Source organism: Dipodomys ordii, unplaced genomic scaffold (genome assembly GCF_000151885.1).
Source record: "Dipodomys ordii isolate 6190 unplaced genomic scaffold, Dord_2.0 Scaffold32, whole genome shotgun sequence".
In the NCBI taxonomy this organism is placed as follows: domain Eukaryota; kingdom Metazoa; phylum Chordata; class Mammalia; order Rodentia; family Heteromyidae; genus Dipodomys; species Dipodomys ordii.
The window spans coordinates 2,984,881-2,999,901 of record NW_012267248.1 but is presented as its reverse complement, the minus strand read 5'-3'; the positions used below and the strand labels follow the sequence as shown (position 1 = coordinate 2,999,901).

Here is a 15,021-nt window from a genome sequence, read left to right as displayed (position 1 = left end):
CCGGGCTGGCTTTGAACCGCGATCCTCAGATCTCAGCCTCCTGAGTAGCTAGGATTACAGGCGTGAGCCACCAGCACCCGGCTTTAACTTAATATACTTTAACCGTAAACTTTTGTATATTTACATAAAGTTCAGAGCTACACATTTTCAGTCATAAGTATATAGGGCATTCAATTTAGTAGAATTAAAGTAGATGTCTGCTTAACTACAGTTATAAAGAGGTCATTCAAAAGACTGATAGCTGGACATGGGTACCTCATACCTGTAATCCTAGCTACTCAGGAAGCTAAGATCTGAGGATCATAGTTCAATACCAGCTCAGGCAGAAAAATCTATGATATTCTTATCACCAGTTAACCAGCAAAAAGCTGGAAGTAGAGGTATGGCTCAAGTGGTAAAGCACCAGCCTCTAAGTAAAAAAGCCAAGTGGGATCACGAGGCTCTGAGTTCCAGCCCAAATACTGGCACATGCACAGGAAAGGCTAACATAAATATCACTGGAAAGTCAACACAGCTAATCAACCTCACTCCTTTTCTTTGTGTCCACTGAGTGGAATTTAGGCAATACTTGAATGTTGGAAAAGTGATAGAAAAGTTTTTTAGGTTTGAAATATAGCAGAGAAAGGAGATTACATGGCACTGTCAGAGACAGTGACAATGACAGAGACAATGACATTCATATTATCTTCAGCCAACATTCATACTATCTTCAGCCATCTTGAGGGAACAGACATGAACATTAGGTTTGGATACAGGAAGAATAAGGGGTAGAAGTGTGTACATAATGTAAGAGTCCTAGATACATATGTGGCCTTCTGTTGGTTTTCTAGGGAAAATTGTTATCGCTATCATCACAAAAGGAAGTAATCTGATTACCAAGAGGTGATTTCTCTGGCTCCAGGGTGCAGCCTGATTTTTTTTTTTTTGTCCGGTCGTGGGGTGGCCTGAACTCTGGGCCTGGGCGCTGTCCCTCAGCTGTTCAGCTCAAGGCTAGCGCTCTACCACTTGAGCCACAGCACCACTTCCGGCTTTTTTTCTTTTTGCTTATGTGTTGCTGGGGAATCGAACCCAGGGCCTCAGGCATGCAAGGCAAACGCTCTACCGCTGAGCCACCTTGCAGCCTGATTTTAATAGGTAATTATCTTCCCTTTGGGCTCACCTGTCCTGCAAGCTCTGCTGTTCTTAGGGATAGTTTTAGTCCTTTGTCATAAAGATATTATCAATCACCTGTCTTTCCTGGCCCATAGTGATTGGAAAGTGACTGTGGAGTGAATGGTTTAGAACACAGAGACATCAGACTTATCTTCTGCTTTTACTTAATTTGTGGCAGCAAAGAGTTTAAATATAAGTACACTTTCAATAGACTGAATGTGATGTCATTAGTGAGTTATCATTAATCTTAGGGGTTTGAGTACTTATTGAGATTGAACTGAGTTTTAGACTGCAGGCCCAAGGTCCAAGAGTACCACATTAGGTCTAGCCATTTGCCCTCATATGCCAATTAAAGAGATATTGTGAAGGGCAGAGAAAGCTTTATTATGGCTGCTATGGGAAGACAGCACATCTCCAGCCATCTTCAGGGAGTATAGGCTTTGGCTTCAGGTTAAACAGGAAAAATGAGGGGCAGAGATTGAGAAAGGTATGCAATAATTAAAATCATCCCAGGTCACAGATATAAGCTCTGGTTGACCATTAGTTAAGTCCCTGGAGAAGGTCCAGAGACATTGCTACTTCTTCTATTTGAGGGAAGGGTAGTTTTACCTTTTGCCACAAGGTACAGAAATGGCTCTACCTGAGCAGCAGTTCGTCTTTTGTCACAAGATGCTTACTGGTGAATCTGGTCTTTCTGGAAACCCACGTAACTACTAAATGATGGCAGCAGGAAATGGCTTAGATTAAAAAGGACACATGAAAGCAGGGCATGATGAGTAGCTAACTTTTAGTCAATTGATAGGTCCAGCAATATCAGCTTTAAAGTTGCCTCTTACAAGATTACCTGTGAGAAATTCTCATCTCCAGGCCCAGTCTACAGAAAGCTTAGTTATAAAACCTTCTCTAAAGCCTTGTGAGCTCATTTTCCATTTTAAGTTCCCTTTACATGTTCCTCATACTAACTACTCATGGCTAACTGCTACTTATCATAAACAGGTAATTAAATACATCTAATTCAATAAGACTCAGCTTTATTCTGAGTAAAAGCCTAAAAAAATCAACAGAAATACAAGGGACTCAGGATGAAATGTCATTTTTATTGTAAGATATTAAGAGAGGAGGCTATTACTCTTTCCCCATGAATTAATTATGATAACCCATTGTTTTATAGATTTTCTTGAGACTAGATATGCTATCAAGCCAATTTTTGTCAGGTTGCTTTCTGGTTCCCTGTTTCATACTACAGTGATACTTTCTGCCAATTTGGTACTCTGCTAGCAAGAAGTCATCGCCATAAATGGTCCCTCAACCTGAGAGCAGAATCAATAAACCTTTTCTTTAAAACTAACCAAGTTTGTGGTATCATGTTATTAGCAAAAATATGCTATTTGGTGTAAGTGAAGCAGAGGCATCGACATGGTTCAAATGATCAAAGATCATTTGATCTTTGACCATCACTGATCAGCACTGGAACAGGTCACTCCTTGATCAAACAGAAGCAAATGAAACCTAACCCCTAATGAAGGATATTTTCAGTCTGTGGAACTGGTTAGCCTTGAGAAAGGTTTGCAATTGACAAACCAAGCCTTTCTTGTTTCCCCTTCTAACCAAGCCTAGTAGCTTGGTTTGAATGAGAGAAATGAAAGCAGTAGAAGTTACCTTTACAGGTAAAGGGAGTGGGGATAGAAACACATCTCTAGGAGGAAATGGCTCAAGTGCATGACTCAGATCTATCCATTCATTTCCCTGACACAGAGATGGTTTCAGAGTCATCAGATACGTTACAGGGTGCACTCAGGGTGGGGAAACCAAAATTCACAGTATTTAAAATGGTTGGTATTCTACAACTCAACAATTGAAAAAATACACCCATTGACTAATAACCAATTAAAAAGCAGGTAAGGCTGGATGAAGAGGCTCAGACTTATTACTTAGAAGGTAAAAATCAAGAAGATTGAAGTTTGGAGCCTGCCCAGGAAAAAAGTTAGCCAAGACATCTCTGAAAAAATAAGCCAGGTATGGTGGTACACTGTGACCTCAGCTATGTAGGAGGGAGGCCCAAGGCCAGCCCTTACGAAAACTATGATGTGAGACCCTCTCCAAAATAGAAAGTAAAAAAATACTTGAGAGCATGGTTCAGCTGGTAGAGAACTTGCCCAGTTGAGTTCAAATCCTAGCACTGCCTAAACAAATAAAATAAAATCAGGTAAAATCATTTTTAATAAACACCTCACTTTTAGCACAACATCTTTAATTCTCAACATCATTACTTTTCAAGGAAATACTACTCATAACTGTGTGGAGGTACCACTACACCCACTAGAATTTCTAAAAGAAGCCAGGCAGACCACGATGGGAAAGTTGAAATTCTCATACATTGCTGGTGGGAATGTCCAGTCTCGAAGTAGCTGTGTGAAATAATTTAGTACTTCACCAAAACTCTAAAAATAGTTATCCCATGACCCAGAAATTCTATTCCTACGTCTATACCCTAGATAATGTCTACACATGAATATTCATAACAGTATTATTCATAATAGACAAGTAGCCAAAACAGCCCAAATACCTATCAATTAATGAATTAAACAATTGAAACAATATTTATATAGTCATTCAATATTATTACAAATATTCTTCAGCCAAAAATAGAAAATAATAAATAATAAAATATAAATGCTACCTTGAACCATCACATTGAGTATAAAAAATAGTCACAAAAGACCACATACTGTAAAATTCCATTTATATGGCATGTTCTCAGTGGACACATATATGCAGACAGAAAGTTAATTAGTGACTCCCATGTGTTGTGAAGAGAGTAATTGCTCATAAATATCTCCCGTTCAGCTAATAGATATCCCTCCCCTCTCTCTTTTTCTGGTTCTGATACTGAGGTTTGAACTCAAACCCTCATATTATTCCTTGGATTTTTCCACTCAAGTCAGGCTTTTTACTACTTGAGCCACACCTCTTCTACTTCTTTTTTGCTGGTTAATTGGATTGAATCTGAGAGTCTCATCGATTTGTTTGCCTGGGCTGGCTTGGAATTATGATCCTCCTGATTAGTTAGGATAACTCGTGTGAGCTACCAATGCCTGGCCTTTCATTTTTAAATGACAAAATTTTGTGGCGTTAGATAATGGCTACAGCACTGTGGCTATTCAAAAAATACTCATTGAATTGTATGCTTTGAAATGATTGGCGTGGTTAAATCCAAATTTTGAGAGAGCCAGAGATCTCTAAAATAGATGGGTTTATTAAATTGTTAGAGTTGATAGTCAAAAATAAAAGGACCAGTTCTGGGATAAGTTCCTTAAGCCACCAGTAGCATGGCTAGGTAGCAGTGTGAAAAAGCCCACTGGGTCCAAGAAGCCAGGCTATTTTATGATGAAAATCTAGAAGATGTAAATGGCTTACATTGGACTTACACTGGTTATAAATAAGAAGGACCAAGACAACAGATGAAAGAATGGATGCTGTCTTAATGACTAACCCGCAACATGTACAAATATGTAGTAGTTGTTTTTCTTTTTTGATTTAACTTGAAGCTTTCAATGACAATAAACTCTTAACTTTTTCTTCCCTCCGTCTTCCTTCCTCCTAACTTAATTTAGGATATCTTAAAATTATTCTCTTATCAGTGTAATGGTATGCCTATTATATCTCGATAATAAGTATATCTTAAGAAATACAATAATTATATTTTCATTTTATCTTTAAAAAGATGTTATGTTTAAAAAAATGAAGTGCTTAGGATAACTTTTTTCTTGGGGCAGTACTAAGGTTTAGCTAAGGGCCTTATCACGCTAGGCTGGCACTCTTCCACTTGAACCACACTACCAGACCTGCTTTTTGCTTAGTTATTTTGGAGATGAGGTCTCAAGTGAGCCTTGAACGATTATGAGAATCCTGCAGACTTGGGGATTTTGTTGTGACATTTCCATACAATCATATCCCTTTCTTCGATCAGTCTCTGTCTCCAGTACCAGGGCTTGAACAGAGTCTTGGCCCTGTCCCTAGGCTTTTCCCTCAAGGCCACGAGAGTCGTAGCTCCACTTCTGCTTTTTGGTGGTTAATTTTTAGACATGAGTCTCACAAATTCCCTACCTAACTGGATCCCAACCAGGATCCGCAGCTCCTGCTGGGGCTTCACGTGTGGGCCCAGCTCTCCCTCCTTCTGAAAGCAATTTCAGCACTGCTGGAGTTTCATTCCACAGCCTCCCTCCATCCCCTCTCACGCGCCCACTCCGACACCCACCTCACAGGAGGGCCTGTTGACGATACAAGAGTTAAGGAGACCCTCACCCTCAAGGCCTGCACATGTCCCCGAGGCCTCTGACGGAGGACACCGTGTCCCGGTCCAATAGCTTAGACAGCCTTCCCGGCCTGCAGCGGCCGCTCGGGTCCTGAGCTGTGACGTGAAGCCCCAGAAGCAGGTGGCGAGGGTCACGGACCCCACCCACTCACATCCGCCCCGGGCCGCAGAGCCTCGGGACCGCCAGCCAGACGCCGCCCCTTCCGGAGGCCCCGCCCTTCCCCGGGCAGCGGTGGGAGGGGGGCGCGGGAGAGGGGCGCGGGGGAGGGGGGGTCGGGAGGGGGCAGGGGGCGGGCCGGAAAGGAGCCGGAATAAAAGATTCTGTTGGCCGGAGCCCGGACTGGCGCAGCTGCTGCTGGACTGACGGCCCTCTGCCTTTGGTCACGGGGACTGGAGACTGCGGGTCTGGTGAGGGCGCTCTGCGCTGGGCCTGGACGTGGAGGGGACCCGCCCTGGAGAGCCTGAAGGAACTTCTGTGTGCCACCTGGAGATGGCACCGGGGACTTAGAGAATTCGGAAGGGGTGGGGGAAGAGGGAGGGAGGGAGAGAGAGGGGGGAGGGAGAGAGAGGGAGGGAGGGAGGGAGATGAGATGAGATCCCTAGAAAGCTGAGCCACCTTGGTGCTTACCAAAGTGGCTTCTGGGGCATCCCACCTGGTCAGGGCGACCAGGCTTATACCTGGGCTGGGGCCGGCCTCAGAGTCCTGCTGAGTTATCCCACACCACCCTCCTCGGTGGCCTCTCACTGTCCTCCACCTTCTCACCACCTTATCCCACTTGATGATCCCTTTCCCTCTCTCCTTAGGGACCTACAGAATGATGATCTCTCTTACTTTATCTCTGTCCAACACCACTATCCATTTCAAGTCCCAACACTGTTTACCACCCAAGTATTTTCAATAATTCACCTCCTATTGATAGGCTCTCTCCTATTTGTACCTCCCTCAGATTGAGCTACCTCCTTTTCATCCTCCTCTTCATTCTCCTTCTTCTCTGCTTGCTTTTCATCCAGACCCTGTCCTCAAAAGAAAGGAGTTGGTCCATCCGGGAACAGATTGGAATTCACCAATCCCAGCTGTGTTCTATGTGTCGTGTGTGTTGTGTGGGTGTGAGAGGGGTGCACATGTGTTCACTTACACACATGGTTGTCTACCTACCTGTGCAGATCAATCATTTCTGTGGATTTTTCTGAGGCTCTCAAGCTGGTTGTCCTGCTGTGACCATAGTTGTTAGAAAATTACCTTAATTGGGCTTCTTTGGGGGAAAAATGGATTTTTTTGGTTCAATCTAAAATATATACACGTTGAGAGGGACTATTTCTTTCTTCTTTGCCTTCAGATCTGCATCATGAATCCTGTTTCTGAAGCAAATGGCACATTTGCCTTCCACCTTTTAAAGATACTCTGTCAAGACAACCCTTCTAACAACGTGTTTTATTCTCCTGTGAGCATCTCTTCTGCCTTGGCCATGGTCCTCCTCGGGGCAAAGGGAAATACTGCAGTCCAGATGGCCCAGGTAAGCTGCCTGATGGCCAGGAGGGACTAGCCTCCAGCGGTTCTATCCTTATCTGCTTCCTTATCTCCAGAGCAGCTGAGGAAGTAGGTTGGGTGGGGTGCATATCATATCCGGGAGGTAAGTGGAGGTGGGTGGCATGGGGAAAGGAAGGCTGGAAGTCTCTTCAAATCAGATTTATTTTGGGGGAAGGACAGTTTCCCCAATTATAAAGGTCTGAAAATGTTGTCCAGCACTTTGCTTAGAGAGTGGTCTGCAATTATTTGAAACCTAAATTGTTAACCTCTATCTCCTTTTAAGAGCAAAAGATTTTGTAGATGGAATTATTCACTGGTGAGAAAGGTTAATTCTAGCTGCTAGGAGGAGCTAAACAGAAACATACAAAGCAGGAGGAAAAGGCATGCACTTAATCACCATACCAAAAAGCACTTAGTTTAGTTTTGTTGTTGGTGGTGGTGGTGGTCATGGGGCTTGAACTCTGGGCCTGGGTGCTGTCCCTGAGCTTTTCAGCTTAAGGTGAGCACTCTACCACTTTAGCCACAGCATCACTTCTGTTTTTTTTCTGGTGGTTAATTGGAAATCAGAGTCTGGCTTTGAACTGTGATCCTCATATCTCAGCCTCCTGAGCTGGGATTACAGGCGAAAGCCCCTGGTACCTGGCCCTTATAGGTTTTTAAAGTATATACTATAATATATATGTATATGTATATATATATATATATATATATATATATGTACATAGTATGATGGGACCTGCCAGAAAACCATGCAGATGTAGAAAGGTTTATTACCAGTAAAGGAACTGACAAGGCTACTTCTCACAGGGAGAAGTGCTGGCCTTTGTCTGAGGTGCCCTATATAATTTAGGGTGTTAGGAGACAGGGACTTTGGTATGGACATGTAGTCCAGGGACTTCATCATGGTGGTCTAGGATTTATGGCAGCTGCCCAAGTAGTAGATAAGGGACTGGTAGCTAGCCAGACTGAAGGTCACTTTAAGGGGTCCTGTTATCTTATATGGTTGCAACTGCCCCAGTAGGGAGTCATCTCAAGGTAAAGGGGAAGGAGGATTATTTACTGCTTGTACCAAATGGACCTAGTGTTGCCTGGGAAAGGAGCATGCTAAGCTATGAGCCTTTTGGACTAACATAGTACATTATCATTATCTATAGTACAATTTACAGGAGAATTCCTATAACTTAGTAACCACAAATCAGCTTTTTCCTGTGTTCATACTCTGATTTTTATTTAGCAATTCATAAGCTACACTTCTCTGAAAACAGTATGGTTTTCAATGTTGAATATTACCTCGGTATCCATTTCTGTAAATTCTTCTTCATCTAAAACTTCTCTTTGGGTGTTTTAAATTTTCTCTTATTTGTTGGATGTTTGTTGCATATGTGTGTTTTATGTATACATGTTTTTAGTTCAATTGAGAAGAAAATTGACAGTTTGTTTTTAGTGTAAAGAGCACTATTGATAATGTTTTATGATTTTTCCTTTCCAGGCACTTTCTTTAAACACAGAGAAAGACATCCATTGTGACTTTCAGTCATTTCTCTCAGAAGTGAATAAGCCTGGTAAGCACTATGTACTTAGAACAGCCAACAGGCTCTTTGGAGAGAAGACTTGTGAATTCCTCCAAGTAAGTTGAATCAATGGAATAATAAAAGTAGTACTCAAAGTACCTGGTGATGAAGTGGCCAGGAAAAAGACCCCAGAGAACTTGAAAAACTTATGGTTAACTTTCCTCCCTCAAAAGACCATGGTTCTGTAATGATATCTTACATTATATCAAAATTAACTACTCTGATTATTCAAACTTAATAATACCACTTAAAACCAGTGATTGTGTGTGTGTGTGTTTGTGCGCGCGCTGGTACTGGGGCTTGAACTCAGGGCTTGGCTTTTTCACTCAAAATTGGCTCTCTACCACTTGACTCACACCCCTACTTGTTTATTTTGTATTTTAATTGGAGAATAAAGTCTCTTGGGCTTTCAGCCTGGAATGGCTGGCTGCTGTGGTCCTTACAACTCAGCCTCCTGAGTAACTAGGCTCACAGGCATGAGCCACCGGTTCCTAACCCATGATATTTTATCTAATAAACTAAGATGTATTCTCTTTAAAGCAAATGTATGCTCATTTCTTTTTTTTTTTAAAAAAGAGGACGTAGAATTGAGAATATTTGGAATCGTGTCAACATATTATTTTTCATTCATGAACACATTTCTTTCTAGACATTTAAGACATCCTGTCTTCAATTCTACCTTGCTGAACTGGAGCAGCTGTCATTTGCCAAAGCTGCAGATACGGCCAGGAAACATATAAACACTTGGGTCTCAAAACAGACTGAAGGTGAGAATTTCAAGTTATTTCTGAATCAGCTTCTGTCTCCTCTACTTCACCTTCCCCTCCTCTCTTTCATCCTTCCCTCCTTCTCCCCTTTCTTATTCCTCTCACTTTTCCCTTTATCTTCTCTTTCCATTTATTTTTCCACTCCTCCTTCCCTTCTTCTCCTCTTTGACTAATTTCACTGGTGTTTCACCTGGTCAGCAGAGTGTTCAATGACTGGGACCCCTGGAATATTTGAACCTTGGAGAGTTCTTAGAGATTCTAATTAAATACTCGGGTTTTCAACAGGCAATTAGTTTTGTCTGTTCTTCCAAGACCACAGTAGTTGATACAAATTCAAAAGAAGTAAGTCATAGGCCATGTCCCCAGTTTAACAATTTTAATAAGAATATACATTCATTGGCCTATAATGTAGATATATCAGGTGAATCTGCCAATCACAGTTATTGAAGTTAATTGATGTAGACATTATTCTCCAGTCATGTGCTGTGGTTGCCTACTCCCCCTCCCCTCCCCCCCTCTCCCTCTCCTTCTCTCCCTTCCCCTCCTTCCTCTCCTCCCTCTCCTCCTCTTCCTCCTCCTCCTCCTCCTCTTCCTCTTCTTTAGCTTCTTCCTCTTCCTTTTTGTTGCCTATACTGGGGCTTGAACTCAGAGCTTTGTGCTCTCATTTAGCTTTTTTGCTCAAGGCTAGCCCTCTCTCACTTGAATCACATCTCTATATCTGGCTTTTTTCTCTCAGTCCTGGGACTTGAACTTGGGCCTGGGCACTGTCCCTGAGCCTCTTTTGCTCAGGACTAGCACTCTTCCACTAGAGCTACAGTGCCACTTCCGGCTTTTTCTGTTGATGTGGTACTGAGGAATCGAACCCAGGGCTTCATGCATGCTAGACAAGCACTCTACCACTAAGCTGCATTCCCAGCTCTCTGTATCTGGCTTTTTGCTGGTTATTTGGTAAGAAGACTCTCATTGACTTTTCTGCCTGGGCTCACATTGAACCTTGATTCTCCAGTCTTGAGTAGCTAGGAAACAGACATAAGCCATCAGTGTCCAGCATGAGTATCTCTCCTAAAAGACTCTGCAGCTCCCATCCTTACCCGATTTTTGTTAGGAAAGAGACATCTGCAGCTTCTCCTGTGTCTTCCACTTCAGTTCCTTTAATTAGTGGTGATTGGTTGGCCTCAGGTTCTCTTTCAGTGCTGGTCAAGTCCACAGACTGAAAGCATCTTCTCTTTGGGTCTTTATTTGTTTCTGTTTTAGAGAGTGACATGTTTCAATCTGTGAAACATGATTAACAGTGGTCTGGTGCTTGAGCCATTCAGATAACTCTGGATATTAGGAACTTTCCCATTTTGGCTAATAAATCAGGGAGTAAAGAATGAATAAATATTCAATGATCAATTCTCTCCCCTCCTTCTTGGAATATTTACCACCTATACCTATCAAGGCAGTGAATTAGCAAAGATGTTGCTTAGTTCATTAATAAGAAAATACTTGATAGCTGTCTTGTTAGTGGTGTTGGGTTTCTACATTCGTCCAACCTACTTTCCTTGAGTTACTTAGAAGTCTTTTACTGTCCTCAGCCTGGTGGATGCTCCTCAAGTATCATTTACCATGAATGCCATTGTAGGTGTTTTGTTTTTTGAAAATTTTTGTGTATTCAAGCTTAACACATTTTTGTACATCCAAACTCAACACATTTGAAAACAGGATGTTTGGACCTGCCAAGCCATTATGTAATAGTTTATTCATCATGTATGTATACAAAAGCAACTGAACATACTCTCTGCTTTTCTTCAAAGGTAAAATTCAAGACATGTTGTCAAGTAACTCAGTTAGTGAGCAGACCAAGCTGGTTCTTGTCAATGCCATCTATTTCAAAGGGAAGTGGGATGAAAAGTTTGAGGAAATGCTCACAAGAGAAATGCCTTTTAAAATAAACCAGGTAAAATGGAGCTTTTAAAAAACAAACCAAAAACACCATGCCGCACTGATGAAGAAATTGAGTGAGAAAATTTAACTTTTACAAGCATAGGCCTGGCATGTAGCTCAGTGGTAGAGCTCTTCAATGTCATTTATGAAGGCCTGGATTGATCTCCAGCACTTCAAAAAAAAGTATAAATGACCAGTTAAAAACCACGTGAAACTGAATGAATTTTTTAACTCAGAAAATAAATTGGAGGAACAAGGAATATTAGATGCCTGCAAATGTTTTATATTCTATTACTGCTTCAGAAATTTCTCTTAAATCAATGGTTGCAACGTGTTTCTGAAAACTGAAGATTTTCCTTAAATTTAAGAAGCTTAGAAAGCCATACTAGGTGTTTAAGGTAGTGTTAAATATGTATAACCAGATATAATATGGGATGGAGTAGAAGGAGGGAATGTGAAAACACATTTTCTTAGTCAAATATTTTAAAAACTGAAGTTCATTTGATTTGTTGTTAATTCATTGATCATGACTAACTCACTATAGCTTTCTTGTATTAAAACTAAGTGACAAAGACTTCAGTATTGATATTGAGGTATAATTTCAATTAAAATAGAAATTAGGGTAGTTTTCCAGATCTCCCTATCCCCCCAAAAGAACCAAATAATATAATGTAATTATGTGCATATATACTCTATCTTTGTTTATTATGTGTATTTTAAATGACAAAATAGAAAAGAAAACCTCTAAAAATAAATAAATAAATAAAACTTCTCATTGCAGAAGAGGGGAAGGGAATCTTTTCTAACAGTGATTTTGTCAACTTAATTTTTATAATATATACATATCAATTTATTTTAAAAATGTTTGGTTAGTACATTACCTCAATTTCTGTACAGTGTCTTTCCTCTCTACTGAAAAATCTCATAGATTGGAACTACTAGGTTAAAATATATGAGACCACATGCATGAAGTTTTACTTCTCAAGTCTTAACTAGAGCATGAACGTTGTTTCTATCATAGAAAACACTCCTTGAATCGACTGTAGTTTGTTTGGAAATTTTTATGTCTCTTTCAGTAATTTGTTTTATTTCCATCAGAAGGAACAAAGGCCAGTTCAGATGATGTATCAGGAAGCCGAGTTTAACCTCACCTATGTGAAGGAAGTGCAGGCACAGGTGCTGGAGCTGCCCTATGAGGGCAGGGAGCTGAGCATGCTGGTCCTCCTCCCAGATGATGGTGTGGATCTCAGCATGGTAAGGCAGGAGAAACTGCAGCTCTTCCCTCTCAACTGCTTTCAGGCCAGTGCAGTGACACCAACATGTCCTTTCTCACTGGAATAGAGCTCAAGCATGGCTTACTACCTTGCATCTGCCTTTTGAATAGATTATGATTGTAGACTCAGCTTCAGCGTGCAGTGTGCAGGCATGTGTCTCTGGGATCACAGTTGTTTTCAAGACTGGCTTTTCAAATAACTGTGTGTGGTAACTTACCAAATGGTATGACCCATCTAAACCTCGATTTTCTCACTGCTAGAATGAGGCTAATGATGCCGCCTGCTCAGTTGAGTTTTTACTTGCTTGTTTGTATGGTGTGTGTGTGTGTGTGTGTGTGTGTGTGTGTGTGTGTGTGTGTGTGTGTGTGTGTACTGGTACTGGGGCTTGAACTCAGGACCTTGTGTTCTTGCTTGACTTTTTCACTCAAGGTTGGTGTTGTATCACATGAGCCATAACTGTTCCTAGCTTTTATTATTTTAATTGGAGATAAGAGTTTCACAGAGTTTTGTGTCTAAGCTGGCTTTGAACCTCAATCCTTAGAGCTCAGATAGAAGTGTTTCAAACCTCCCACAGTAGTACACTAGCTGGGAACCAAGTGTGCAACATGTGAGTCTTTGTTGGTCCTGTGTAAACAAGCAGTACCATCCACAAAAGGAGGAAGGAAGCTGAGCGTGGAAGTGCTTGTAAGAGGCACTCAGGTCTGAATCTGAGTCTCATTCTGGCTTTTCAGGTGGAAAATGATCTCACTTTTGAAAAGTTCATATCCTGGACCAAGCCAGACCGCATGAAGAGCATTGAAGTTGAAGTTTCTCTACCACGTTTTAAACTGGAAGAGAATTATGACATGGAGTCTGTGCTTCAGCGTTTGGGAATGGTGGATGCCTTTCAACAGGGCAAGGCTGATCTGTCAGCACTGTCAACAGACAGAGAGCTGTATCTGTCCAAGTTTATGCACAAGAGTGTTGTGGAGGTGAATGAAGAAGGCACAGAGGCCGCAGCGGCCTCAGCTATGGTAATTGTTGAATGCTGTTGCCGAGAGTCTGGACACAGGTTCTGTGCTGACCACCCCTTCCTTTTCTTTATCAGACACAACACAACCAACAGCCTTTTGTTCTGTGGCAGGTTCACCTCTCCTTGAGGGGTGTACTTAACTATGTGTAGGAGCAGTTCCTTTTCTTCTGTGTTCCATACTTCCTTCTATATTCCCATGAGGCTGGGTAAAACCCAAGTGCTGAGATGAAGGAAGATTCCTCATCCTCTGAACTCTTCGGCAGACTAATCCCATGATACATCTCACTCATCTCTCTCCATACTGACCACTTCTTTGTGCCTCTTTAGCAAGATCATGAGACAGCAGACAAGCATGGGTCCCTGCTGTGTTTATGCAATACAAATTCCATAGCATAGTCTGCAAAGTTTTCACAGACACAATTGAACTTCCCACTCATTTCTTCCTGTTCCTTCACTCCATGTTAGCTACACTGCACTTCCCTGGAACTTCAGCTCTTGTCATACACTTGCCATAACCTGTTTGAACTGCAATATATGCTACTCCATGTTATTACTACTATTGCAGTTTCCTAAGACTGGCCTTCTCAGAAATCCACACAAACCCCCTACTGATGGCTCACATATGTAATCATAGCTACTCAGAAGGCTGAGATCTATGGTTCAAAGCTGTCCTACGCAAAAGGACCGTCAGGTTCTTATCTTCAATTAATCAGCAAAAAGCTGGAATAGAGATGTGGCTCAGTTGGTAGAATGATAGTCATGAGCAAAAAAGCCAAGGAAGAGCATGAAGTCCTAAGTTGAAGCCTCATTACTGGCACAAAGAAATAGAACAACAATAAAACCCCCATACACTTTAATACACTTTTAACTTCTTGTTTGACATTTACCAGTCACCAGTCATGTGCCAACCCCAGTATTAGGCATTGGGGAGAGAACTGAATCATGGTTCTTTGATTTTTGGTCTTTAGTATTTTGCCCAACATATCCAGCTTTTATTTATTTATTTACTTTTGTGGGGCTTGAACTCTGGGCCTGGATGCTGTCCCTGAGCAATTTTTGTTCATGGCTAGTGCTCTATCATGTTAAGCCATAGCTCCACTTCCCATTTGAGTAGTTAATTGGAGATAAGAGTCTCATGGGGGACTCTGCCCCAGGTAGCTTTGAACCTCCATCCTCAGATCTCAGCTTCTTGAGTAACTAGGATTACATATGTGAGGCACCAGTGGCCCACCTAGTCTAACAAGTAGTATTTATTTGATTTCTTTGAACTTATTATGTGAGCTATAGAATCACATTTTACTATTTCTGCATTTCTCCATTTCTAACAGTTAAATTCCATTCAGTCTTTAAAATTCATTTCAAATGTCATCTTCCAAGAAACTTCCCTTCTTCCTAACAAGATGTTCACTTTTGAACTTTCATCACAACAATGCACAGTAATGTCATTTCCTGTTAATCGTCTACATTCCTAGACAG

The 15,021-nt window shown here is 41.5% G+C and overlaps 1 protein-coding gene and 1 long non-coding RNA gene across 3 annotated transcripts in view; one reads left to right on the top strand and one right to left on the bottom strand.

Moving 5' to 3' along the window:
* LOC105985970 overlaps positions 1-5,472 on the bottom strand; it is a 27,234-nt gene extending 21,762 nt beyond the window's left edge. Inside the window, exon 1 of the long non-coding RNA XR_001175088.1 lies at positions 5,411-5,472. This is a non-coding gene — a long non-coding RNA (uncharacterized LOC105985970). The remainder of the gene's footprint in view (positions 1-5,410) is intronic.
* Positions 5,473-5,769: 297 nt separating this feature from the next.
* On the top strand, positions 5,770-14,225 carry Serpinb9 (serpin peptidase inhibitor, clade B (ovalbumin), member 9). 2 transcript variants are annotated; one of them, XM_013016689.1, is made up of 7 exons: positions 5,770-5,870; positions 6,805-6,981; positions 8,485-8,622; positions 9,216-9,333; positions 11,130-11,272; positions 12,358-12,513; positions 13,265-14,225. In XM_013016689.1, exons 2-7 carry the CDS (start codon positions 6,814-6,816, stop codon positions 13,670-13,672), a joined length of 1,131 nt encoding a protein of 376 aa, XP_012872143.1. In that variant the 5' UTR covers positions 5,770-5,870; positions 6,805-6,813; the 3' UTR covers positions 13,673-14,225. The 2 variants fall into 2 exon arrangements, with proteins under 2 accessions (XP_012872143.1, XP_012872144.1); XM_013016690.1 differs by having other exon boundaries at positions 5,770-5,875.
* The last annotated feature ends 796 nt before the right edge of the window (positions 14,226-15,021 follow it).

Excerpts from the sequence above, each read along its gene's own strand:
- Serpinb9 (XM_013016689.1), top strand. The coding sequence starts at position 6,814 with ATGAATCCTGTTTCTGAAGCAAATGGCACATTTGCCTTCCACCTTTTA. Across the intron at positions 6,982-8,484 it reads CTGCAGTCCAGATGGCCCAG|GCACTTTCTTTAAACACAGA; the intron begins GTAAGCTGCCTG and ends TTTCCTTTCCAG. Across the intron at positions 11,273-12,357 it reads TGCCTTTTAAAATAAACCAG|AAGGAACAAAGGCCAGTTCA; the intron begins GTAAAATGGAGC and ends TATTTCCATCAG.